The sequence below is a fragment of the Metarhizium album genome (genome assembly GCF_000804445.1).
Source record: "Metarhizium album ARSEF 1941 chromosome Unknown scaffold_2, whole genome shotgun sequence".
In the NCBI taxonomy this organism is placed as follows: domain Eukaryota; kingdom Fungi; phylum Ascomycota; class Sordariomycetes; order Hypocreales; family Clavicipitaceae; genus Metarhizium; species Metarhizium album.
The window spans coordinates 132,068-159,175 of NW_024467576.1; the positions used below are offsets into that span (position 1 = coordinate 132,068).

At 45.1% G+C, this 27,108-nt stretch overlaps 7 protein-coding genes across 7 annotated transcripts; 4 read left to right on the top strand and 3 right to left on the bottom strand.

Moving 5' to 3' along the window:
• Positions 1-3,796: 3,796 nt before the first annotated feature.
• On the bottom strand, positions 3,797-5,417 carry MAM_01174 (uncharacterized protein; the record flags this gene model as incomplete). The annotated part of the gene is made up of 2 exons (XM_040819973.1): positions 3,797-3,966; positions 4,199-5,417. 2 exons carry the CDS (start codon positions 5,415-5,417, stop codon positions 3,797-3,799), a joined length of 1,389 nt encoding a protein of 462 aa, XP_040681461.1.
• Positions 5,418-8,903: 3,486 nt separating this feature from the next.
• Positions 8,904-9,587, top strand: MAM_01175 (Collagen triple helix repeat protein; the record flags this gene model as incomplete). The annotated part of the gene is made up of 1 exon (XM_040819974.1): positions 8,904-9,587. The coding sequence occupies one exon, from the start codon at positions 8,904-8,906 to the stop codon at positions 9,585-9,587; it is 684 nt and encodes a 227-aa protein (XP_040681462.1).
• A 435-nt stretch (positions 9,588-10,022) lies between these two features.
• On the bottom strand, positions 10,023-11,291 carry MAM_01176 (uncharacterized protein; the record flags this gene model as incomplete). Its single annotated transcript, XM_040819975.1, has 2 exons — positions 10,023-10,675; positions 10,775-11,291. 2 exons carry the CDS (start codon positions 11,289-11,291, stop codon positions 10,023-10,025), a joined length of 1,170 nt encoding a protein of 389 aa, XP_040681463.1.
• An 847-nt stretch (positions 11,292-12,138) lies between these two features.
• On the top strand, positions 12,139-14,629 carry MAM_01177 (Heat shock protein Hsp70; the record flags this gene model as incomplete). Its single annotated transcript, XM_040819976.1, has 9 exons — positions 12,139-12,256; positions 12,325-12,365; positions 12,441-12,499; positions 12,572-13,093; positions 13,206-13,733; positions 13,793-14,023; positions 14,076-14,133; positions 14,205-14,367; positions 14,439-14,629. 9 exons carry the CDS (start codon positions 12,139-12,141, stop codon positions 14,627-14,629), a joined length of 1,911 nt encoding a protein of 636 aa, XP_040681464.1.
• Positions 14,630-16,007: 1,378 nt separating this feature from the next.
• MAM_01178 (uncharacterized protein) lies at positions 16,008-17,369 on the top strand (the record flags this gene model as incomplete). The annotated part of the gene is made up of 2 exons (XM_040819977.1): positions 16,008-16,661; positions 16,716-17,369. The coding sequence occupies 2 exons, from the start codon at positions 16,008-16,010 to the stop codon at positions 17,367-17,369; spliced, it is 1,308 nt and encodes a 435-aa protein (XP_040681465.1).
• Positions 17,370-18,593: 1,224 nt separating this feature from the next.
• On the bottom strand, positions 18,594-19,151 carry MAM_01179 (Cell wall galactomannoprotein; the record flags this gene model as incomplete). The annotated part of the gene is made up of 1 exon (XM_040819978.1): positions 18,594-19,151. One exon carries the CDS (start codon positions 19,149-19,151, stop codon positions 18,594-18,596), a length of 558 nt encoding a protein of 185 aa, XP_040681466.1.
• Positions 19,152-25,381: 6,230 nt separating this feature from the next.
• Positions 25,382-27,002, top strand: MAM_01180 (uncharacterized protein; the record flags this gene model as incomplete). The annotated part of the gene is made up of 2 exons (XM_040819979.1): positions 25,382-26,600; positions 26,833-27,002. The coding sequence occupies 2 exons, from the start codon at positions 25,382-25,384 to the stop codon at positions 27,000-27,002; spliced, it is 1,389 nt and encodes a 462-aa protein (XP_040681467.1).
• Between the last annotated feature and the right edge of the window lie 106 nt (positions 27,003-27,108).

The window sequence follows — 27,108 nt, forward strand, 5'->3', positions numbered from 1 at the left end:
AATAAAAAGTTAATAGTAAGTCTTAGACTTTTTATATCTAGTAAATTAAGCTAAATAGCCTTTATAAGAGCTTTTTAGTAATTTATAATCTAGGTCCTAATTTTAGTTCTATTAGAAGCTCTTAATAAAGCTCTATAAGTTTCTAGAACCTCTTTTTTATGATCCTAAGATATAGGCTTAATTTAATCTTTTAATAGCTTTAGTTATATAGCTATATTAAATTCTATTAAAATAGTATTATAATAGTAACTAACTATACTTATTATATAGCTCTATATATTATATATAGCTTTTTAATAAGCTAGATATAGCTAGAGCTAAATTTAATAGCTAGCTCTTGCAATATCTAGCTTTTTAAGGTTAGCATTAGCAAGGTCAGCAATATATATAGCTATAGCGTTAATATTCTTATAGCTAGGCTCTTTAGGCCTTATAAGCCTAGTATTATTAGTAGTATACTTAATATTAAAGTTAATATAGTTCTAAATATTCTAGCTAATAGTAAATTTTTTAATAATAGAAATCTATTTATACTAATTAGTTAGGCTAGTTAAGGTAACTCTTTAGAAAGCCTCTATAGCGTTAAATTCTATTTTAATGATATATAGTAATTTTAAAGTATTTTTAGACGTTTTTGCTAGTTTAAATAGCGTTTTTGTTAATATAGTAAATTAACATAGATTTCTATGCAGAAATCGCTTCTTTTTATAGTAAATAGCTTGTTATATAAAAGCTTAGTTAAATAAGCGCAAATTCTATTAAATAATAATAAAGTTTAGAAAAGTAGGTCCTAAGTAGGTCCTAGGTAGGTTGCTTAATTAAATACTAAATTTTAATTAGTTAGAGGTTTAGCACTAAGCTTAAACAGAAATAGCGTATTTCTAATAAAGTATAGTGCGTAGCGTAGAGCTTGCGTTAACTAGGCTTATAACTATTAGCTAATTAAGGAACTTTTTATAATATAATAAATAATAGATAGAGCTTATATAATCTAGTTAATTACTAAGTATAAGATAATAGGGATTCTTAAGGTATAATAGAAGTAACTTTAGATATAGTATAAAATTATATATAATAGTATATATTAAAGAGTATAGTTATAGAGGCTTAATTTCCTCTCTATCTAGTTAGAGAGAAGGAGAGTTATTTATAGGTAAATTCTATAGTAGAGCTGCTAGATTAGGCAAATATAGAAGCTTTAGTAGCTTAAAATAACTCTTGTAGCTATTTCCTTCTATAAAGTAGTTTAGCCTTTATAGCTTATTAGTCTTTTTGTTAAATTCCAGCTAGTATTCCTCTTTTAACTTTATTTATATATATAAAGAAATATAGGCATAAAGTATATTAAATCCTTGCATACAAAATGTATGCAAACGTTCCTTGTAGGCAATTTGTGTGTTATAGCTGTTTCCCTTGTTTTTATAGATGTTTTTTATAGTAGGCAGTATCTACCGCTGACACTTCTAAGATAAATAGCAATATAACTTTTAATAGTACTAGTAATACTATTAATACTAAAGAACTATAATATTATAAGTTTATAATAGTAAGTTAAAGTAAAGGCTTTTACTTAGAGAGCTTTTTATTTATTACTAAAGAGAACTAAGATAAGCTAGTAGAAATTCTAGCTACTAAAATTAATTCTAAACTTAAGTAAGTTATATATATAAATAGTAGTAGTACTAGCTTAAGTAATTTTTAATATTATTTCTAGTATTAAAGTACTTTCTTTATAACTTTAAATATATCTACTAGTTTAATACTATTTTTAAGTATTTTATTTCTAAGTATTAATAAAGGCTTTAAATTTCTTTTAAAAGTTAACCTTTATAATTAAAAAGATATCTTTATTAATTAATTTCTTATTACTAATAAAAAGCTTTTACTACTAAATAATAATATATCTTTAAATTTAAAAAAAGCTAAAAGTAAAATATAATAACTTTAAAGTTAAATAACTTTTTAATATATATAATACTTTTTAGAAACTTATAGTAACTAGAAACTTAAATATATAAAATACTTTAGTAGACTTTAAGCTTTCTAACCTTTAAGTATATACTTTTTTAATTAGACTTTACTATAGTATTTTTATACTATTAAAACTCTACTAATTTAATATTTAAATACTTTATAAGTAATATCTTTATTAAGAACTAAAAGAACTAATAGTAAGCTTAATATTATTAATAATATACTAAAGCTAGACTTAAATAACTTTAATATTTAAAGCTTTATTACTAAAGTTTATAGAAATAGCTTAAATTATACTTTAATACTAAAGCTTAAAAGCTTAAATAACTAAGCTAAGTAAAATAAAGTACTAAAAAATACTACTATAGCTAAGTATATTATCTTAATTCTTAATAAGTTATTTTAACTAACTTTACTAAATAAACTTTACTTTACTATTATTTAAAATAAGTATATATAGTAATTAGTATATTAATAAAAATAAAACTTTAACTTTCTAGCTAGAATTTATAAATAATACTTACTATATATAGTAGAAAAAGTTAAAAAGAAAATAAAAGCTTATAAAGCTTATAAAATTTTCTAGAAAATAAGCTAATAGTAAGAAGTAAATATTCTTAATAAAGTTATTATAAAGCTTATTATAAATACTTTATAAAAATATAATAATATATAAAACTTTATTTAAGTCTTTAAGAAATAACTTTATAAGCTTAAGTATATATAGCTAAACTAGAAAATACTTAATAAGCTTTATTAACTATAGTTTCTTAGTAACTTAAGTAATACCTTTAGTATTTTTAAATTTTAAGTATTTTAATAATATAAAATTATAAGTATTAATAATAGTATTAATATCTCTCTTAATATATTAATAAAGCTAGCTTAAGATAAGTACTAAAGACTTTAAATAAAAAGAAAGATCTCTAAAAATACTAATAATAATATAGTTAATAACTTCTCTATATATTTTACTTAGTTTAATATTAATAGTAAATACTAGTAAAATATAGCTAAGTTAAATTAGCTACTTTAAAAGTAAATAAAACTCTAGAAACTTAGTAACTATAAAAAACTTTATTAAAAAGTCTATAGTATTTATAGTTAGCTACTATTACTTAGTAATTATAGTAATAATAAGTATAATATTTAGAATAAATAGTATACTACTAAGTTAACTAAGAAGCTTATAGTTTATAATATTAATATAAATCTTTAAGTTAATACTAAAGCCTTCTTAACTTAGCTAAAGAACTTAAAAAACTACTTTATAACCTCTCTAAATAAATTTATTATTATAAATACTAAGATTAATAATAAAAAAAGTATAATAAGTAAGAGCCTTAACTAAATTTTTAATAGTACTACTAGCTATTATATATATTATAGGGAATTGCTACACGGGCATGACACTTTGGCTACACGGGCATGACTCTTACACGGGCATGACTTTTACCACTTCTGATTGGTCGCATACTTTCTTGGCCCCACAGATACTTCCTCGGAAAGGCGGTGTAGCCAACTTCACTAACAAGCTCCTACATCACCATGAATTGCAGTCACTTATCGTTGTGGGCGCGATTGGTCTTCTGCTATCTTGCAAGCCTGCATTTCGGATTAAACTACCGTCCTTGTACTGTTAGCCAGTAACTGTCAAATACTGGCAAAAGACGTGATGTGGTCTACTTAATTTATTGCCTCACAACGATACAATCTGGATCTTCGTCATCACTCTTAGCCAGTTCCCATTGACTCCTTGTCCTGCGAATGTTTCGTTGCGTCCTCCGTCCACTGTACCGCACGCCTGTCGTATTCCCAGCATTTAGGACTTTAGAAGGTCTACCTGGCCCTTGCTGGGCTGAGATGCCAATTTGGCCACCAGTTTGTGTGATGGTTTCTCGAGTAGCTTTATGCACTCTCCTAGCAAGAGTTGGCTTATTGAGACTTCCTGGCGGTCGACCTCGTCGCCCACTTGGTTGATTATCAGATCGGCTACTTGATGTAATAGCTAGGCTTTCTGGGATAACCTGCGCTGTATTCTTTGGCCTTCCACGTAGTGCAGTGGCAACTTTCGGGTCAAGAATTCGTCGGTATGGATCTTGAGATGCCGATTCCCGTAGTCGCCAGCGTGGGTGGACCTCCCATTTAGTGAAACGTGTGTCAGAATCTAGCTTTGCGTAGACTTTATGATAGCATGGGATTCCCAGCTCAATAGAGACCGTACAGTCGTCGTCGCAAAGTCCAATAGAGTCGGGGAAGGGATTCTTCCCCGTCGGCAGAAATTTGCGAGCAATACAGTATTGCTTGTTGATTAACCCAAGTCCTTTCGATGACATGGTTGTTCGTAGTTCACCAAGATAGTTTCCCATCGAACCTAGGTATTGTGGAGCAGTCAGGACATCATCCTGTCCACAGGCATCCTTAAAGGCACGTTCTTGGTCATGTATCATATCCTGCATTGCCTCGACGAGTCGGTAGAGGTGGCTCATGCCATTTAATAGATAGCTTTTGATATTATTGTTGCTTGCTTCTGTGCCGGACGTAACTCGGATTCCGAAGTTACGATAACGACGGATAAAGCAACGTGCCCATTGAGCACTAACAGGCATATAAGTCGAGTAGAGGTATTGTAAGATCGCTCGTTGGTCGTCGAACTCTTTACAAAGATCTCTCCATGCCTGCTCAAACGCTTCCTCAGTCTCGGCATAGAGAACCTTTTTCCACATTAAAACAACGCCTTGGTAAGTATGAGGAATCTTATCACTACTCGACCGATCTTCGATCAGATGCTTATCTGTAGTGCTCAACCCGCCATCCGCCTGTGAGGGAATGTCTTCACTGTCACTAGCGCTAGGGCTAGTAGTACTGTCCTCACGTTGGCCCGTCCACCTAGTCTTCGATTTAAGCAAAACGTTTGAAAGGATATGATGAATACAAAGCTGTTGCTGTGCATTTGGAAACTGATCATTAACGGCAGCTTTCATAGCCTTGTCGAAGTCTGTGATGATGACATCTGGTTCCCTGAGTGAGTGTTTTGTAATGAGCTTGCGAACACTCTCTGCAAGGAATTGGAACCCCTCCCTCCTCTCGTTATCTATTAAGCCAAATGCAGCATTGAACACAGTTCCAAGACAGGTTTGGCCAGTAGCCTGGAATAAAGGAAGCTTGAAGCGATTAGTGTTATATGTGTTATCAAAGCTAATAACCTCGGGGAAGCGCTTCCACATCTGTAGACAGTACGGAAAGGTCCAGACAAGACCAAGCAGTCTATCTGGATCATCATCGGCCCATTTCGCGATGTATGGGATCTTCTTCTCATCAAAGAGTTTGATCAATGCCGCAGTAGGTGTATAGCCATTTAGCTTCTCTCGGTTAATGAACGAACGGGCATTATAGATATCCTTCCGCAGGAGTGTTGTATCGGGGAATTGCTCCTCAACCATAGCAGCTACATCACTGGCTCGAATACCCGCGCGACGGCTTGCTGACTCGATGGTTGCTTTAACTGGTGTAGTAAGGCGGCGGTGGGAAACATGCGCAGATGGCGTAATACTCCGTTCATGGTTATGCTGGTGATGTTTCGGGTCTCTATGTTGTCGAAGAAGCCACTTGCCTTCCTCTAGGGCTTCAGCAATTATCATCCATTTGCAATCACACTTCCGAGACCTTCGGGTTCGAAGACCAGAACCCCCCGAGGCCCGAGATTGTCCAAACCGGTCGCATTGAATGGAGTACCTAATCAACCGTCCCTTATAGGAATATTTATTCCGCCGAATAATACCAAATCCGTTCTCCTTTGCAAATGCGTTGGTTGTTTTAAAAAGAACTTCGGCCGAGGGCGCTGGGTCGCCAGGGATTATTGGGTTCGGAATTGGCTCCGGGGCGGGAGATAGAGACTGTCGCATAGGCGAGGAACTAATATTTTCGGGCGTCGGTGATATTCGAGGAGGTTGTGTGGGTGACCTACGAGGTGGAGAGTACGGTGGAGGAGAGTCATATGCTTCGAAACTTAATGGTGACCATCCCCATCTCTCTCGCCAAGCTTGTACACGTTCGTATGATCGAGCAAGGTCTACAGTTAGCCTTCGACCTTCGCCGGTAACCTCTCGTACTATGCGCATTGCGGACTCGAACTCGGCTCTTGTCCTTGTTGGGAGATGCTGGGCGGATGGGGGTGATTCGGGAGGTTCAGAGGCGAATGGATCAAATTCTGGGCCTGGTATAAGCGCTCTGACTCGCTGGCTCCATCTTTTTCCACGGAAGAAGTCATTTTGAAGATATATCTCATAGTCAGATCGAAGGCCCCATGCAGGCTCATGGCGGCCCTGTGAACCATGGGGGTGTGGGAGACTTGAAAGTGTTTGCGGGAAAGAGGCGAACAGGTTATCGAGTGCATTTTCGTCCCCGAGGCCGTAGAACTGACCGATACTCGTAGCAGAGCTACTCGCGGATTGTGGTCGGTCTTCAACTGTGGAAGGACTAGATCTGCGTCGCCGACTGGATTTGTGTCGCTTTCCTCTTTGTGATTGATCACTGGGACTAGGGCTCCGCGACCTGCGAGGAGGTGTGCGAGGCAAAGACATTGACGTCTTGAGAAGAGAACAAGATTGTAGTGAAAGAATTGGTCGCTATCTCTACAGCATAGGGTGCCGTATTATGGTTTATTAAAAGCTACGAAAATGAAGAAAGCAAGCTCGAGGGGGTCGCCCCGACTGCGCGACCACTGGGTTGCTGCGTAGTAGCTTAGCCGAAATGAAGTAATTTACACAGAAGCAAGGTTAAAATGGCCCAGGTACTTGCGGCTGAGGTGGCAGAATCCAGCGTCGTTAACAGAGACAATGCGACCAATCAGAAGTGGTAAAAGTCATGCCCGTGTAAGAGTCATGCCCGTGTAGCCAAAGTGTCATGCCCGTGTAGCAATTCCCATCTTTGGGGGTCAGGGGGCAGGGTCAGCAACAGCAACGACTACATTTGACCAAATGCTTCCTGGAACTTGTTTGCCCTGCGTTTCAAGGTAAAATGGCTTGTCTTTGCCCGTCTCTACGGGCAATGGTAAGCTCCTCGGTAGATATTTAGGTTTTCTCTAGCGTGAAGGGCTTGCTGCAGAACTTTTGGTTCTGTCATGAGACTCGAACGTTCCCGTTGATAAAATTGGCCTCTGTAATGACTAGCACATGTCGCATCTAAAGTAGTAAACTTGCTTACATGTGAGTCTCGCTAGGCTAGTCTACAATCCATCAAGTCAGAGATAGTGTTCGTCTTGTGCCTGTGGTGTCGCCATGGCCGTTATAAGATTAGGACTATGGCGTCGACACTCGGCAAGCTCGTAGCAACTGGCGCTCTCGTATGACCTTCCGGAGATTAAGAAGGGCTCGCCGTGCTATTCTTCCCAGCTGCCGCGGCAATACGTTCCACATCAGTAGAAAGATGGTCAATGACAAGTCCATGCCCGTCAACAAGGGGACCACCGTGTAAATGTTGGTATAGGAGCCAATGTGCCCGTAGTAGCATCAATACCGAAAGTTGGTGCTGCAAGACATGTATTCAGACGATGACGATGACGATGGAATAACCACGAAAACTGAGGGCAGTCAGGGTTCGCAGCCAGCCATTTCCACGCCACGACACACTCAATCGGATAACGGAGACGCCGTCAAACGGGCAGACGGCGGGTGTCTGCCCATAAGGAATCGTGTGCTCCCATTTTGGCACTCAGCTTACATCCCCTTTCTGAAGAGGCTGCACGATGACAACCTTGGCTGAAGCCGCTGCAGCCTTACAAGTTTCTCTGTGCCATCCGACTTGAGCCAGCCCGGACCGGGGCCCAATGGCAAACGCAACTTGTTGGCTCGGCAGTTGATCCGGGCGAGGGAACGCGTCATCGTCCATGCAGAAAGCCAAAGTCGGCGAGACGGCTCACATACAAACCCCAGTCAGACTGACGAATAAGGAGTAGTTAGTATTACTGGGTTTCCGGGCCGCAGACGACTTCACCTCTGCTCGTCAACTTGGACCGCATGGTCGCCTTGCAGACAATACTCTTTCACACCAAGTCAGCGGGTGGGCGATTGGATCGTGGTCTGCCGACGCCACGCTGATTCCTGTCACATTGACGACGACAGCCGAGGAGCACGTCTCTTACTCTGTACAGAGCCGTACAAACGCATTGTTTCAGCCACGAGTCCTCTCCGGTCCGAGACACGCCGGTTCTGGAAGCGGACATGCAAGTGTGCTAATGTAGCACTCGCTCTGTACTCCGTACCTCGATGCTTGGTAGTAGTTAACGAGCCAACTGGTATTGAGGGCCGGACCGTCCCTAGCAAGTTTCGTACTGTTAAACGGCGACCAGACGGCGTGTCAGCAGTTGCTCTTGGAATACGCCTGGCTGATTTGCCTACATGACGCCTTGAGCTCCGACAAAGAGCTCGGCTTCCAAAGCGTCAGCAGCCGCAACTACGGAAACTCCCCGGGCTAGCATCTCCCAAGTTCCGAACAGCCAATTGCCCGGAACCCATTTGCAAACAAATCGGCAACGCCAAGTAGTGCGCGGCTTGCGACCCCCAGGATCCCGACAGTGTCAGATGGCCTTTTCCCATCCACCGCCGTCTCGCTGCGTGCTGCCTTGTCGGCGGGATTCCAAATTCCTGAGGTGTGGCACACCTTTGTCCTCCGGAACCCCGATCTCTCTCCAAGTCCTGGACTTGGCGTACGGGAACACATGACTACCAACAATCTGGATTGTCCCGGGTGGTGGCCGGGTGTGAGGAAAGAGCCTCATCGAGGCCCATCCTGCATCGTTTCTCGTCTACGGAGTACGGAGTAGACGCAAAGCATCTTCTCAGTCTTCTTCGGCCATTGTGCTGCCGAGGCCCTGGTCCCAGTGAGCCCCTTTGAGGCCTCGTGCTGTTGCTCTCCTTCTCGCCCGTAGTATGATCATATCCCGGGTGCAGCAATCTTCACAGCCAGTCGCCAATGTCTTGCCCAGAGAAGCCCAAAATAATTCCCCGTACCACGTCACTCTCACAATTGTGAGGGACTCGACGACCAGGTATACAACCGTCGTCCTCGGCACCGTCTCAGAGAAGCAGCCCCGAGTTTTCCCTACTGCAGCGCCGACGCCGACTCCGACGCCACAGACTCCCGCGAGCGGTGGCGAAAACGACAGCAGCTACAACAACTCTTCCGAGACGGCCCTCATAATCGTCGGTGTGCTCCTTGGCCTCTTGGTCCTCGGCTTACTGTGGTTCTGCTGCTGCGGCCCGAGCTGTACGGGCGACAAGGACGTGCTGGAAGGGGGCTGCTGCTGGACCTTTGCGAGGCCAAGATATGAAAGACGAGACGGCCGACGTGAACGAGGCGGACGTGACGGACGTGATGGACGTGACGGAAGAGACGGACGCGATGGCCGGGACGGACAAAACGGAAGAGACGGAAGAGACGGGCGGGATGGACGGGATGGGAGGGACGGCCGAGATGGACGTCGTGTTCGAGACGACTTGCCTACGCCACCCGTTTCGCCCGAGATGGCCTACGACCCCGGCATAATCGTAGGTGACGAACAGAGAGAGGCAAGCCGGCGCGGGTCTCGTGTCGACCCAGGCCGTCGATGGTAGCTTGGGACCGGGGGCAGTGTGACTTGCGTGGCGGGGTTGAGCACCGTGGCTTGCTGGCATATCGACATTCTGTATTCATGCTAGGACTGGCGTCTGACGCCATGATCCCACGTCTAACACTAAACTTGAACATGTCCTTCCCTCGACGCCTAGTTTATCCACCCCTCGTCCGCCGTAGTAGCTGACCGGGAGTCCGAGTCCCCCCTAGACGCTGTTGACGGGGACGAGAAGTCGTCGTCGTGGGAGCGCTTCTCCTCCTCCACCGTCACAACCGCCGGAGACTCCGGGCCCGGGTCGGGAGCCAGATAGCGCCTCTGTCCATGGACCCTCCAGCTGCCTCTGGCGGTGTCTTGGAGCCCTTGCCCGGGCGTCTCTGGCTTGTCACGGCTCCGTGACTCCGGCTCCCGCCTAACGTACTCTGCTCTTGGAACTCCCTCATTTGCTGCTCCTCCGCTTGGAGCTGGTCCGTTTCCTGGAGCTTCTCCTCTCGTCTCTCGCGTCCTTTCTCCTGTCACGTCGCCCGGATCGCTTCGTCGAGGCACCCGCCTTCTTGCTCTTCTGCGCAGACCACTCGACATGTCGTCGACGGCTTGGTGGCGAGCCTCGCGCAGGATGGAAGCTCTCCATGCTCTTGACGTCGTCACCATCGTACACCAGGATAGTAGGCTTGCAAATGTCGCTAGTGGCCTTGTTATCGGTGAGGTGCCGATCCAGCCCGGGATACAGACAAAGCAGCGCGCCCTCGCTGTCCTCCCTGCCTGAGAGCGACAGAAACTGCGAGATGTTCAACAGGTGCCAGTGCGAGACGTCGTCGGGGAGCGGGCCGCGAACAAGGTCCCGCGGGTACACCAGGTCAAACCTGTCCCAGGAGCACCTCAGGTCGCGGTGCAAGTCGGCCGCGGACTCGACCAAGCCCTTCAGACCCTGATAGTGCTTCGAGCTGCGCGAGAAGTGCTGCAGCGGCCACGCATGCAGAGCACGCCACATCTTGGCCGATATCGACTTGACCTGCGCGCTCCTCTCCGCGTCAAACACGCCCGTCCTGGACAGTGCCTTCATGGTCTGCGACGTCCACCCCTGGACGCTCTCTGCCGAGCATTTCACCAGTCAGTACGTAGTCATACGGCGTGCCTGCCCCGGAGGAGGGGGGAGGGGGGAGGGGGTCTGGGACTTGCAAATCCACTCACCTTCGTCCATGGCGTCGATGGCCTCGTTGAACATCTGCTCCAAGTAGGCGTCGATCCCGACGGGGAACGGCCTGCACATAACGTACTTCTGCAGTCCTGACCACACACCCAGCGAGAGCACGACGTTGATGGCCCTGGGATGACGCCCCAGCCACTGAGCCCACGCCATGTCGTCGGACTCGCCGGCATGAGGGCCGTTCGGGCTCGCGTCCGCGTCTAGGTTCGCAGAGAAGAGCGACGAGAGCTTTCTCATGACGTGACTGTCGCCCTTGTCCACCGCCCTCAGGATAAAGTCCAGCTTGCCGGTCCTCAGGAGATCCTGTCGCACTTTGTTGGCCCAGTTGGAGATGGCTTGCTGCAGCCCCTGAAACTTGTTCCTGGCCTCGCTGTCTGCCATGGTTTCGTTTTCCTTTCGTCCCTGGAGCGTCATCAGCCTTCGCATGAGACGGTCATACCGCTCCCGCAGCTCGTCCTGCCCATGGGATCGCTGCGACTCGACGTCGTCCTCGTTGACCATTTTTCGGCTTGGCTTCGTTTTTTTCGGGCAATTTTGTGAGGATCCAAGTGGCTGTGGAATGGGAATGTTGCGGTGCCCAAGGGTCAAGAAACCTTCCAGCCTTTCGCCTTTAAGAACATCTCAGATGTCGGTGAAGACGGGCCCAACGCGCATCAGGTTCCCGGATCGAGTGATGGACTCACTGGCGAGTTCGGTGCGAGCCCGACGGCAGAGTGAAGCCGTTGACACGCAGTCGGGAGTTGGCTGGCACCAGAGTCGAGGGAGCGCCACGAAAGTCCGGCGGCCAATTGTAGAAAAGCCCTCACTCGCCATGCAGGAGGCCCAAACAGGCCTTCGTCTCCGAGGTGGTGTCGTCGACGTTCCTCGAGCCTCCAGGGCTGTAGCCCGTGGGTGACACCGCGGCATCACGGCTGTGCGGGCTCAGTCCGGAGCAAACCCCCTCAGATCTCCTTTCTATTCTGAACGTCTGCCCTGCCCTGCCTGGACGTCCGCAGTCGTGGTGGTTGTGTGCTCACTCGGTGCCGGGGTGGTTCCCGTTCCTGACTTGTCTTCTTTGTCTGCCTTTGCCTTGTCTGGACCACGCGTACGCGTCGAACCAAGACTGACATTTCGTCGTCTTTGACAGAGTCGCACAAAGCACCCCCCAGAAGCTGACACCGGGCGTTGCTTTGCTAGGCGTACACCGGACCATGCTGTTGAAAAATGTTACCCGTCAGCACGGCCACTCGTGAGGCTCTGAGGGTTCACTTTATAAGCCCTCGCCGCTTCTGCCGCCAGGCCTCTGCTCGCTGCCTCTCGGCCCCGAGCCAGCACAGAGGCAGCGTCGATTCAACCTGTTCCAGCTACGATGCCGGCCAAATCAGCCTCGTTCAGCTCCAGTTCGCCGTCGTTCCGGCCGAGGAACTCGAGCAGGCAGGATGCATCCGCTGCAGGGACCGACAAGTTCCTCGTCGCGATTGATTTTGGTAACGTCGATCGGCTCGTGTGCTGCAGGGTCTCACGCCAGGTCTAATGGGTTTCTCCGTGTCCACAGGCACGACGTTTTCTTACGTGGCTTACATGAACGTCGCGGACGTAAGTAACGGAAGTGCTACAAAGTCATGACACCTGGTCTGGATTCTAGACTCTGATGTGGTGACCATCTTGCAGCCCAGCAACGAAAATATCGTCTCGAAATGGGACAACGTTCAAGAAAAACCCGTCCCGACGTAAGTGCTCGTTTCGGCACAAACGTCGTCGAGCACAGGCTGACCTTGACAAATGGAAAAAAAAAAAAAAAGCGTCTTAAAGTATGAAAACGGCGGAACCAGCGGCCTGTTCCAATGGGGCCACGGGGCGTCGAGGTCGCTCATGCCAGGCGAGAGACTGCACGAGTGGTTCAAGCTCGGGCTGCATCGCGAGGCTCAAGAAAGCCTCGCCGCGGAATCCGACTTCATGCACATGTACCCGAGCTCGACGGCTCTGCCTCCCGTCGAGGGGGAAGACTGTGAGAGACTCGTGATCCACTACCTCAAGAGGCTCAGCAACGCCGTCGACGAGTATCTCGCGGACAATCTCTTCCGGGGCGAGAGCGTGCCCGTCGAGAAGGAGTACATCATGACTATACCGGCCATGTGGAGCGACAGGGCGAAGCAGACCACGGCGCGTTGTGCCCAGAGAGCACTCAAGCTCGCCGGCGACGACGAGGGAAAGCTTCAGTTTATCACGGAGCCTGAAGCCGCGGGCATATACGCCTTGACCAACATGCGCAACACGGGGCTGCGCCAAGGTGATACGTGCGTCATCTGCGACGCCGGAGGAGGGTACGTTGTTTTCCCTTCCCGTGCAGTGATCCCTTGCATCCTGATATACACCGCCAGCAGCGGCAGCAGCAGTTACAGCCCAGGTCTGACCGCCGTGCTCGTGAAACAACAGGACGGTCGATCTGTCTTCGTATCGCGTCCTGTCGCTGAAGCCGACCGTCTCGCTGCTGCAAGTGGCGAGGGCTTCGGGCGGCCTTTGCGGAAGTAGCTTCCTCAACAGGATCTTCGAAGACTACCTCAAGAAGCGGCTTCAGGGCCACGTCAAGAAATGGGGTGCCCGGGAAATGCGATGGTTGAAATCGTCGGTGGACAAGTGGTTTGAGCAGGAAGTCAAGCCTCACTTTGACGGTAGTGACGACGGGTATTTCTGCCGCGAAACAGACGCGCTGGGAGAAAATACAGGGATTCCGAATAACATGATTAGAATCTCGGGTAAGGATATCCGGGAGAAGATCTTTGACCCCGTCGTCGAGAGAATCCAGGTCCTCGTCCGAGACCAAATCACCCTCACTGTCAACCAGGGTGAGACAGTGACGGCCGTCTTGCTTGCCGGTGGGTTTGGCAACAACGCCTACCTGAGGACCTGTCTTGAGAGAATGTGCAAGGACAGCTCGGTGTTTGTCCATGCCATACATGAGAGGTAGGCGGCCGTACTTGGCGTGGAACGGCGTTCGTCACGGCTAACATGCATGCAATTAGCGCACTCGCAATTGTCCGAGGCGCGCTGATTTACGGCCGCGCAAAGGCCTTCAAGAAGAGACGTGCGGACGCAATAGCGGCAGGCAAAGTCAGCCAGGAAACTGACTACAAGGACGAGTTCGACCCGGGCATCATCATGGCAGACGTCCCTGCAAAGCTGTCCCCGGCGCACTTTGGCGTCATCCGATACGTGACATACGACCCTAAAAAACACTTGGGCAATCACGACTTGTAGGTCCACGTGCTTGTACACATTGAAGCGATTGACTGACAGCGTAACTAGTAGAAGAGACTCGTCTGGCGCCACAATGATTCCAGTGATGGAATGGTTCGTCCACCAAGTGCGTGTCCCCCTTTTTATTCGTATGCTTGCCCGCTAAACGGCGCATCATCGGTTGCTGATAATGCCAAGGGAACTGAGCTGAGAGAGGATGAGCCGAAATTCTTCAAGCTACGGTGGTTGAAGGAAGCCAAAAGAGGCAAGCAAGACCGTCTTGAGATCGTGAGCGAGGTCTTTGCCTACGAGGGCAAGCATCCTCCAGACTACCCGGACTCGCCGCTTCATCCCAGTCCCGGTACGTGTATCTGCACTCCCGCGTCTCTATGCCTTGGTACGCTAGACGACCTCGTCTGACGCTCGTTCAAGATATTGCGAGACCTTTGGCCACTCTCAAGATCGTATTCAAGGATGGGCTACCTAAACATCAGCGCAACGGCAGCTTTTGGTATGACGAGAGGTTCGAGATCAATATGGTGCAGGGCTCAGCCAAGACCAGCTTCTTCCTTCTTCATAATGGACAGAAGCATGATGTTCAGGAAGTCACGTTTGCCAAATGAGCGACCTGCGCGGGAGACGGACATGCTGTCGCCGCCTTTCACGACAAACCTGGTGCGGATAGGGGTGCTGGTCCCTTGCAATTCTTACTCAATCATCTCGACGGCAAGTTTTTGATGACGAGTCAGAACAGTTTATGTTGTCTTATTTCGGCGGCAGCCTACTTTCTGAATAGCATACAGCCGATGAATACTGTTTTCAGATCATCCAGGTTCAACCTTGAGGCTTGCCGGTGAAGCAGTGACGTATTATGAATCGGATACTGTTATCGTCAGTAGTTGTATTTTACTTGCAAGTTGTTTTCAGTTCGCTCCATCGACTGATTTTGCGATGCCGCCGGCCACTTTGCCCTGGGACTAGCTAGCATATCTGCGCCTTGCGCCGGACGCCTTGCGATTTATTTATTAACTAAAGCGGATCAAAAGATGGCCGGCATACGCTGAAAACGGCACGTAGGCAGGCTTCCGCTTGCCTTCCAATACCTACACGCAGACGTGTGGACATGATTTATTTATCGATGCTAACAAGATGCTAACAAGGCGCTCACAAGAGCCGCCCTTCGGGGTCTCAGTCTGAGATGGGCTGGACAGAAAAGGGCATGCCACGGCGCCTACGATTTTTCACGGGTGCATGGGGACCTTGGTGTGTAACTCGGCTCATTCCTAGCAGTACTTGTCAACGACCCAAGCATGCATAATCTGGGTAAAATAACCGGGGAATACATTCGCGGCTCATGTTGATGAGTGTTTTTCGGAAAATCAGGGACTTTGCTGCCCCCTGTGCTCTTTTTTGAAACCGTCTCTCATTGGCTTTCAAGCCCGGCTATGCCCGCGCCTGGCACCCGCGACGGCCCGATCAGGCTAGTCTATGGTAGCTTAGGCGCCAACAATTTAAGCTTTTGCTGTTCGGGCTCCCATTGGGGGCCGGCAGCCCCACATCGATTTGAAACCGGCACTAACAACTTTTACCTTTTAAGCGAGGGCGGCTTAAACCACGTGAAGGGGCCCCACTTAACTAGTTGCTTTGCACATACAGACACACAGGCACAAGATGTAAATAAACTGGCTTCTACGGAATTCTCCAGTCCACTGCCAAGTGAGGCCCTTGTGTGAGGCGTGACGTGTCTTTTTCTTTTCTTGCTCTCTCGCAACAACTCACCTGCGGCGTACAAAGCCTCTTATACCCAGCCCAGCGACTTGCCAGAATGACGCTTCTTCCTGACGACACGAGCCCACGGATATCGCTCAGGATACGGAGTAGCGGTACGTGACGAATGTTCGCAGCCCCATCAGGTCGTCCGCCGCCGACCCCAGACGTAGTTACATGTTTCGGGGTCCATTGGCCAAGATAGCAATCGATACAAGGCTGAAGGACTCCATCATGTTTCATGCCATCACTGAAGGGCAAGGTTTCAGGTATGAGAGGAGGGAGGTTAACCCACTCGGGCAAGACTTGCTGCTCGCACGCGTAAGAATCGGCACGACACCCAGTGGAGTGTCGCTTGACAATCTGAGCGAGGTGCTTTCCAAGGTACAACTGCCAAGCGGCAATTCCGAGTGCTGCGTCACATGGGCCGCGGATGGAATAAAGGAGCTACTCGAAAACAACATGATTTCTCTGTTTGACACCAAGGATTTCCCCAACAAGGTGACAGAGTATGAAAATAAACGTTTTGGCGCCACGATACATTCAAAGGAAGGAGTTGACATTCCTCGGTTCGGAATCGGCCGCTACGATGCGCAGACGGGAACCATCATTGGGCCGGACGAGCAAGGCCCCGGGCAATCCGAGGAAGAGCTGAAGCGAGGCCCGTCCTGGGGCCAGCAAAGCCATGACCCGCCAGCCGGACATGCAGTGGACTCTTCTGTCCTTTGCCGACGGGCTGCCGTGGACTGCGTCAGCCGCCAAACCAAGGAGTATGGCCCTACGGCCGAGGCGCCGCCTGCCAAAGGCCAAGAGGCAGGCCGAGACGAACTAGTAGAGATGGCCGAGCGACGGTCCAAGGAGGATTTCGACAGTCTCCTCGGAGAATTAGTATGACAGCGCCGCAGATCACAACCATCATATGGCGATCTGAACGGCCGCCAGCAAGAGCTCAGCACGCCGCCACGCGGCGAAGGAATCGCCAGCCTCACGGCCAAGGTCGGCGAGGGCATGCTAGGGGGTGCCGGCCTCGCGGTCTACGGCGAAGCGGTGGCGGACGTATTCTCAAGCAACGCCAGCGTCCTCGACAAGGCCGCGGTCGTGCCCGGTACAGGCTGCGCCGTCGAGCTTGCGGACGAGATGCACAGGGGACACGTCAGCGCTGGCCACATTGCGCTACGCTTTGTCGAAGACGCTCTAATGGTCTCTGGGTTCTGGGAAATCGCCGTGGGAATACAACCATTGGAGTCGCTGGCCGACGCCATGCACCAGCTGGCCGAGCAGAGGGCGCTCTTCGACACCAGCGTGTTCAGGGAGAAGGGCATGCGAGGGTGGGAGCACAGCTGGGGGAGAATGCTGGATCGCTTCGCGTCCGACGAGTTTGCCGCGTCCGTCAAGAAGAAGCTCTCAGCTCACCAACTCCTCGTTCTGTACCATACATGGCAGCTGTCTGGCGACTTTTCACGCCTCCCACAAGGCTGCTTCGGCACAGTTCAACATGGCCACTACACAAGTCATGGCACATATGCAGCCCAGGCTCAGACGACACCTCTGCGCAGCCATAGCGCACAGCAAATGCCAACCAAGGCAGAGGCTTGAATCGGCAGCCCTCAACCATGCCCGGAACCTGGCCAAAGACCACTTGGAGAAGTTCCTGCACGGTTACCGGGCGGCGGCTACCAAGTCCATTCCTTGATTCTGGGGCATCAAACTGCCCCAGAGCTCTCACATTATTCGAGAGATTGACCGGCTCATCCGGGAAGCCAGAGAGCTCCCCTTGGCCCCTCCGCGGGGACAACATCAAAAACGCCATCGCAGAGGTCATTGACCGCCTGGAAGCTCCTGATCCCTGTACATGTCCCCAAGGCCGTAACAACAAGCAGCGCGAGTTTGCAGGCTGTTCAAGTCCAGAGCGTCCGAGGGGCTACCGCAACTCAGCAGGCATGGTTTACGTCAAGGGCATTCTATCCCAAGACCTTGGCGTGCAAGCGTCCCTGTCAGCAGATTGCACCGCCCTTTTCACCCCCTTTCAGAGCCCTGGCGTGGCAGGCGAGGCTCCGAGGCAGTTGTGGTGCAAGCTCTAAACTGTCACTCATGCCAGCCAGACGTCTCGAACGGTTTCCTCTACATTGCCCTTCTCGGCCATTTTCGTCTGGCGCCATCGTAATAGACCGAGATACTTTGAGAAAGTTTAGTCAGAGTGAATATGAAGCAAGTAAAAAGTTCAATCCAGCTAGAAAAACACAAATTCCAAAGCTTGCAGCCCTGCTGTCGACGAACCTAGGTATGCTTTTCAAGAAAGCTAGTAAGTTCAGTTGTGTGTTTAACTGCCTGCGTTCCTTTCTAGTAAGACTATTGAAAGTCTCTCTTACTTAAAGAATGTAACTATAGGCACAGCAAAATGCCGCGCAGCACGACTAATGTCGTTCTAACCAAAGCATTCAAGTCTTTGCCCAGACGAAGCCCCCTTGGCCCCCCGGTCGTTCAACACCACAGACACAGACACATTGTTGTAGACACGTGGCCGACGGACCATGAGAAACCCGTACATTCAAAGCATAAAAAGTGCAACTGGCAAGATACTGCGAGATACTTGCGCCGAATCCCCCGTCCAGCCAGCAGCAAGCGGCGTGTAGTATCACGGTGGCCTTGCCGATAAACTGCACACCACAAGGCCAGAGCACCCGCGCCACGAGAACTAAACATATCAATCAAATTTCATTGAAAATCTATGAGGCCCAGTGAATCGACGATACATCTAGCCACGCGATGCGGCGACGCTCCGTGGCCCAGCTGCGGCGCCGTGCCTCGCCTCGCCTCAACCTACTCATACGCCCGGATACCCTTCAACAAGGAGTCAATGATGCCCTGGACATCGCTCTTCAGAACGTCCACACGGTCCTTGGGAGCATCGGCGGGCACCCGGTCGAGAATGTTGTTCGCGAGCCGCTCGTACAAGGGCAGGAACAGCCTCAGCCCCAGGAGAACAGGCGTCTTCAGCCCGGCCTTCTCGTAGGCCGACTCCTTGGCGACAAAGGCGTTCACAGCGGCCGGTATGTCTGCCGCAATGGTAGTGTTCACGCGGCCGGCGAGGCGGAGCAGGTCCGCCGCCGGGAGAGGTTGAGGCAGCAAGGAGGAGTGCAGGCCCGCGGCGGCCGTGGCGACCACGGCCTGCAGGGCGAGCGGGAGCTGGGGGAGGACCGAGACCAGGTCGCCGTTGAAGCTGTCCACCTTGGCGGTCAGACTCTTGACGTCGGCGTCGAGGTTGGTGATGTCGGCGTAGCAGAGATCGACGTAGTTGGGGGGCGGGACTGCCGCCGCCGCCGCCGCCGCAGAAAGTGCGACGCAGGACACGAGGATGATGGACTTGGGAGAAAGCATGGTGGCGGCTGGTGGGGGAGTATAAGCGTCGTTGGAGGATGCGAGAATGTGTGTACGTGGATGAATGGGAGTTTGGCTGGACTCTGGAGGACCGAGCTGGATCGACGACGAACAAGGGGCTTATATATGTCGATTGAAGTTTATGGAGACTTCTCATCTGGCCGGCCCAGTCCACTTGCTGGTATGGCGTGTGAGACGCGGCTCCGAGGCACGAGTCGATAGGTCGTGGTGGTGTCGAGACACGAATTATTCCTTCGCGATCCTCGCGAACGGAGTGTGCACCCACACTCGGGGGGAAGTCACTGAGATATGGGCTTGGGCCGTAAGAGTCTCGATGAAACGTTCCGAGAAGACGTGGATCGATGTCGTCCATGGTGCGTGACGGCCATCCTCTTGATCCTCCCAGCCCGTGCAGGTTCCACGTCTATTGTTGCACCATAGTAATCGACTAGACCGTATGGCAGTCCGACCCGATCTGTGACAAGATTGAGGGCGTCGACACGCTTCAAAAGACGGGCCTCTGGCCATCTACGCCGTTCTTTGTGCGACATATCCCCATCAGCAATCCAGAGTCCATCTTCATATACTGCATACGAGTGAGCCGAGTACGGGTGCTCGGCAAACGCAGTTCCTCCAAGACCAAGTGCTCGGCACCCTCCCCTCGATCTAAGATGCGAACGCCTTTCATCGCCGTCAACAACCTCGGCTGCCGTGACATGTCGGCGCCGGTGTTACCACCAGTTCGGATCGGGTCACAAGGCTAAGCAGGGTCGACAGTCGTCCTCTCGCACTTAAGCGACAGCCACGTTACATTTGCGTCAATATTCGCCCATGACTATAATCCGTGAAAGGATGAGTGCCTCTGCCAACAAGGAAAGGCGGCACGCAAGATGCCGACGCAACAGTCAACCATGACTAAGGGCGAAGGAGGGGGCGTCAGATTGCTTAATTGTGAGTCTCTAATTTCGAATAATCGTCGCTATGCTAATACAAACACCTGCAGTAGAATAGGATATGCGACCGGGTCGGGTACAAAATAGATAGTTTCTCTCGTTAAATTGCATCGCTGTATCTATACATAAAAAGCCCCTTATGTCCACGCTCTGTGCTTATAACTAGTGTTAGAATTGTATGTATTGCACGCTTGTATAGTATGTTAAGTATAGAATACTTAGGTATATATTGTAGGCAGTATAAGCTCTAAAGTACTATCTACCTTTCTACCTAGCTAAAGTAACTATAATTAGCTATAGAAATTTAATACTTCTTCTTAATATAGTTATAGAGGCTTATTATAAAGCTTTTAGTAATAGTACTCTTTTTTCTTACTACTTTTATTAAAACTTTATAGAAAAAAAAGTAGTAGCTTTTAGTAACTTTAGTAGTTTAGTAATTTTTAATATAGCTTTCTTTACTATTATTTTTCTTTCTAGTAACTTTTCTTTCTTTTCTATATAAGTCTGCCTTCTTTAACTATTTCTCTAGTTTAAGTTATAGTAGTATTTTTATCTCTAAGTTAGCTAAGTTCTACTCTCTTAGTATTTAGCTAACTTTTACTATATTATTTTAAATAAGCTTTTTAATTTTATAATATTATATTTATATATATTTTATTTACTTATAGAATTTAGTATTATTTAATATTATTATAGTACTATTATTATTAGTATATAGTAAAAGTAGTACTTATAGCTTATAAATCTCTTTAATTAAGCTCTCTAAATAAACTACTTTTAATTTTATACTAAAGAGTTTAATATATTTTACCTTTATACTTAATATTACTACTATATTTTATTTCTTACTTTTCTAGCTAATTATAATACTAGCTAGAATAAAAATATAGTAGTTAACTAACTTAAAGTTACTTTAATTATAAGCTTATTTAATATTAAAATACTTAATAATATTTTAATTCTAGTAGTAAGTTTAATACATATTTAATATATCTTAGTACTTACTTTACTATTAAGAAATACTTATTAAAAAAGTTAGTTATAAAGTAGCTTAGTTTAGCTACTAAATATATAAAGTTAACTTAAGTACTAATTATTATAAATATTAATATATTAAGTATATATTAATATAGTAACTTATTTTCTTTATTATACTTCTTACTTTTTATATAAAGCTTAAGAGTTTTTAATATATTTATAAAGATATATTAAAGCTTTATACTTTTTATCTTAAGTTATCTTAGTAACTTCTTTAAGTATAGCTACTAAGAAAGTAAAATAGTTTAATAAGCTTAATTTCTTACTATAATTATACTTAAAAAGAAAGTTACTATATTTATATTAATTATTTTAAACTTTATATTAAGCTTCTTTTTTACTACTATTATTACTTATTTATTAAGTCTAAAGAATAGTAAGTTATTTATATATATATTAATAATTATATTTTCTTTAATAAATATAGCTTTATTATATTTTAATTATTTAAATTTATAGAAAGTAAGTTCTACTAATAGTATTTTAAACTATACTTTTAGTACTTACTTTAAGCTATAAAGTACTTTCTTTAGTAACTAAACTTTACTTTACTACTAGAACTTTTCTAGAAGTTCTATATAAATAACTTTACTAATAAGTTTATAAAGAAAAACTATCTTAATATTTATTTATTTAATTTTTTAGTTTAATATTATAGCTAGTATAAATAGTAGCTTATAAGTCTTTTATTAAATAATAAAGGTAAAGGTTTTATTATAATTAATACTATACTTTTATTTAAAGCTTTATACTATATAGTAAGCTTTATATTATTTAACTTATTTAGTTAAGCTAAGCGTTACCTTAAAGACTTATTTACTACTAAATATATACTATAACTCTTCTTTATTTACTATAGTAAAAGTTTTATTTTTTATAAGTATATTATATTTCTTTATTATTATATTTCTTTATTTTAGCTAGCTTAATAGCTACTAAGCTTTCTTATAAAACTTAAGCTCTTTCTTTTTTATTACTTTATTTAGTATAGTTAAGTAGGCAGCTAGTAGAGGTATTATATTAGCTAGTATTAATAGTATTTCTTATAGTTTATTTATAAAGAAAAGCTCTTAAAAAGTTATTTTAAAGTATAGTATATTACTCTTCTATAGTATATTATTCTTTTGCTTTTATAATAAAGTTAAGTAGTATGCTAATAAGTTATTTAGTAGCTTATTTAGCAGATTGCTAGCTTTTATCTTCTTCTAAGTTTTATATTACTAATTAAGCTAAATCTTCTTCTAAGTTTTATATTGCTAATTAAGCTAAATCCCCTTCTAAGTCTTATATTACTAATTAAGCTAGATTCTCTTCTAAGTTCTCTTCTTAAAATAATTAGCAAGATGCTTAATTATTAATATAGCTATAGAGTTAAGTATAAAATATCTCTTAAGCTGCTTTAGTAGTAGAATTTTCTTTATATAAAGTAGTACTAGTAAATTTATACTTTACTAAAGAAGCTTAAATTTTACTTTAATATTTATATATATCTACTTATTAAAGGCAACTTTCTTAGCTTACTTTATAAGCTTACTAATTAAGTTCTATAAGTAATAAATATTATTAGCTTTATAGCTTACTAGAAAGTATAAGTATATATAATTATTTAGCTTTTTAAAGTACTTAGCTTTTAGTACTAGCTTATAAGCTTTATAGCTAAGTTAGTATAAATAGTATATATAAAGCTTAATACTAGTTTAAGCTTTATGTAGTATTATCTCTTTAAGAGTACTATAAAAAAAGTACTTTTATATATATACTACTACTTATAGAATCTCTTTTTAAAGCTTTTTTAAAAGCTTACTATTATAAAATATAGTATAAACTTTATTTTAAATAGTAAGATATATTTACTTTATAAAGTTTTAATTTAGTTAGTATAGTATTATTTATTTTAATTTAATACTTTTACTAGTAAAGAAGTTTAATAAAATAGTATTTTTAAATTCTCTCTTATGATTTAGTTTATATTACTATACTTTACTATAAGTTTAAGTCTTTACTATTAATATATCTACTTATATATAAATACTTACTTAAGACTTTTCTTAAAGTAAGTAGACTTTTAGCTTCTTAGTAAAGTTATTAATAATTAGAAAGTAATAATACTTTTCTATAAGTATTAATAAAGAGATTAAACTATTTAAATTAGCTATTTATTACTAGCTATAGTTAAAAGCTTTATAAGTAATACTTTAAGTATTCTTTACTTAACTTTTTTTAGCTATATAAGCTTTATAAAAGTTAGTAATTTTGCTAGTAATTTAAATATCTAAATACTTAGCTAGCTTAATATAGTTAGTATAGTTAAGATAACTTATATAAAGATAGAGAATATATAAAGATATACTATTAATAGTATTAATAGTAAAGAAGGTAATAAAGTTATTAGTAATATTAAAGATATTTTAGTAATATATTATCTCTATATATAAGTATTTTAAGTAATAAAACTTACTATAAGTTATACCTTAAATAATTATACTATTATTATAAGTAACTTAACTACTATTTATATTTTACTTATATATAAATTTAAGTCTTATAATAAATATCTTAATAAATAATAAATTTATAAATAAGCTAAGTATATATAGTACTTATTATAGCTTAATAAAATAAGTATTATTAATATACTATACTATAATTAGTATAATACTACTACTAAAAGTAGTAACTTCTTAACTAATACTATTTATAAGTATAAACTTATTAAAAAGCTTATATTTACTAAATATATAGTAGTTATAATATGGGAATTGCTACACGGGCATGACACTTTGGCTACACGGGCATGACTCTTACACGGGCATGACTTTTACCACTTCTGATTGGTCGCATTGTCTCTGTTAACGACGCTGGATTCTGCCACCTCAGCCGCAAGTACCTGGGCCATTTTAACCTTGCTTCTGTGTAAATTACTTCATTTCGGCTAAGCTACTACGCAGCAACCCAGTGGTCGCGCAGTCGGGGCGACCCCCTCGAGCTTGCTTTCTTCATTTTCGTAGCTTTTAATAAACCATAATACGGCACCCTATGCTGTAGAGATAGCGACCAATTCTTTCACTACAATCTTGTTCTCTTCTCAAGACGTCAATGTCTTTGCCTCGCACACCTCCTCGCAGGTCGCGGAGCCCTAGTCCCAGTGATCAATCACAAAGAGGAAAGCGACACAAATCCAGTCGGCGACGCAGATCTAGTCCTTCCACAGTTGAAGACCGACCACAATCCGCGAGTAGCTCTGCTACGAGTATCGGTCAGTTCTACGGCCTCGGGGACGAAAATGCACTCGATAACCTGTTCGCCTCTTTCCCGCAAACACTTTCAAGTCTCCCACACCCCCATGGTTCACAGGGCCGCCATGAGCCTGCATGGGGCCTTCGATCTGACTATGAGATATATCTTCAAAATGACTTCTTCCGTGGAAAAAGATGGAGCCAGCGAGTCAGAGCGCTTATACCAGGCCCAGAATTTGATCCATTCGCCTCTGAACCTCCCGAATCACCCCCATCCGCCCAGCATCTCCCAACAAGGACAAGAGCCGAGTTCGAGTCCGCAATGCGCATAGTACGAGAGGTTACCGGCGAAGGTCGAAGGCTAACTGTAGACCTTGCTCGATCATACGAACGTGTACAAGCTTGGCGAGAGAGATGGGGATGGTCACCATTAAGTTTCGAAGCATATGACTCTCCTCCACCGTACTCTCCACCTCGTAGGTCACCCACACAACCTCCTCGAATATCACCGACGCCCGAAAATATTAGTTCCTCGCCTATGCGACAGTCTCTATCTCCCGCCCCGGAGCCAATTCCGAACCCAATAATCCCTGGCGACCCAGCGCCCTCGGCCGAAGTTCTTTTTAAAACAACCAACGCATTTGCAAAGGAGAACGGATTTGGTATTATTCGGCGGAATAAATATTCCTATAAGGGACGGTTGATTAGGTACTCCATTCAATGCGACCGGTTTGGACAATCTCGGGCCTCGGGGGGTTCTGGTCTTCGAACCCGAAGGTCTCGGAAGTGTGATTGCAAATGGATGATAATTGCTGAAGCCCTAGAGGAAGGCAAGTGGCTTCTTCGACAACATAGAGACCCGAAACATCACCAGCATAACCATGAACGGAGTATTACGCCATCTGCGCATGTTTCCCACCGCCGCCTTACTACACCAGTTAAAGCAACCATCGAGTCAGCAAGCCGTCGCGCGGGTATTCGAGCCAGTGATGTAGCTGCTATGGTTGAGGAGCAATTCCCCGATACAACACTCCTGCGGAAGGATATCTATAATGCCCGTTCGTTCATTAACCGAGAGAAGCTAAATGGCTATACACCTACTGCGGCATTGATCAAACTCTTTGATGAGAAGAAGATCCCATACATCGCGAAATGGGCCGATGATGATCCAGATAGACTGCTTGGTCTTGTCTGGACCTTTCCGTACTGTCTACAGATGTGGAAGCGCTTCCCCGAGGTTATTAGCTTTGATAACACATATAACACTAATCGCTTCAAGCTTCCTTTATTCCAGGCTACTGGCCAAACCTGTCTTGGAACTGTGTTCAATGCTGCATTTGGCTTAATAGATAACGAGAGGAGGGAGGGGTTCCAATTCCTTGCAGAGAGTGTTCGCAAGCTCATTACAAAACACTCACTCAGGGAACCAGATGTCATCATCACAGACTTCGACAAGGCTATGAAAGCTGCCGTTAATGATCAGTTTCCAAATGCACAGCAACAGCTTTGTATTCATCATATCCTTTCAAACGTTTTGCTTAAATCGAAGACTAGGTGGACGGGCCAACGTGAGGACAGTACTACTAGCCCTAGCGCTAGTGACAGTGAAGACATTCCCTCACAGGCGGATGGCGGGTTGAGCACTACAGATAAGCATCTGATCGAAGATCGGTCGAGTAGTGATAAGATTCCTCATACTTACCAAGGCGTTGTTTTAATGTGGAAAAAGGTTCTCTATGCCGAGACTGAGGAAGCGTTTGAGCAGGCATGGAGAGATCTTTGTAAAGAGTTCGACGACCAACGAGCGATCTTACAATACCTCTACTCGACTTATATGCCTGTTAGTGCTCAATGGGCACGTTGCTTTATCCGTCGTTATCGTAACTTCGGAATCCGAGTTACGTCCGGCACAGAAGCAAGCAACAATAATATCAAAAGCTATCTATTAAATGGCATGAGCCACCTCTACCGACTCGTCGAGGCAATGCAGGATATGATACATGACCAAGAACGTGCCTTTAAGGATGCCTGTGGACAGGATGATGTCCTGACTGCTCCACAATACCTAGGTTCGATGGGAAACTATCTTGGTGAACTACGAACAACCATGTCATCGAAAGGACTTGGGTTAATCAACAAGCAATACTGTATTGCTCGCAAATTTCTGCCGACGGGGAAGAATCCCTTCCCCGACTCTATTGGACTTTGCGACGACGACTGTACGGTCTCTATTGAGCTGGGAATCCCATGCTATCATAAAGTCTACGCAAAGCTAGATTCTGACACACGTTTCACTAAATGGGAGGTCCACCCACGCTGGCGACTACGGGAATCGGCATCTCAAGATCCATACCGACGAATTCTTGACCCGAAAGTTGCCACTGCACTACGTGGAAGGCCAAAGAATACAGCGCAGGTTATCCCAGAAAGCCTAGCTATTACATCAAGTAGCCGATCTGATAATCAACCAAGTGGGCGACGAGGTCGACCGCCAGGAAGTCTCAATAAGCCAACTCTTGCTAGGAGAGTGCATAAAGCTACTCGAGAAACCATCACACAAACTGGTGGCCAAATTGGCATCTCAGCCCAGCAAGGGCCAGGTAGACCTTCTAAAGTCCTAAATGCTGGGAATACGACAGGCGTGCGGTACAGTGGACGGAGGACGCAACGAAACATTCGCAGGACAAGGAGTCAATGGGAACTGGCTAAGAGTGATGACGAAGATCC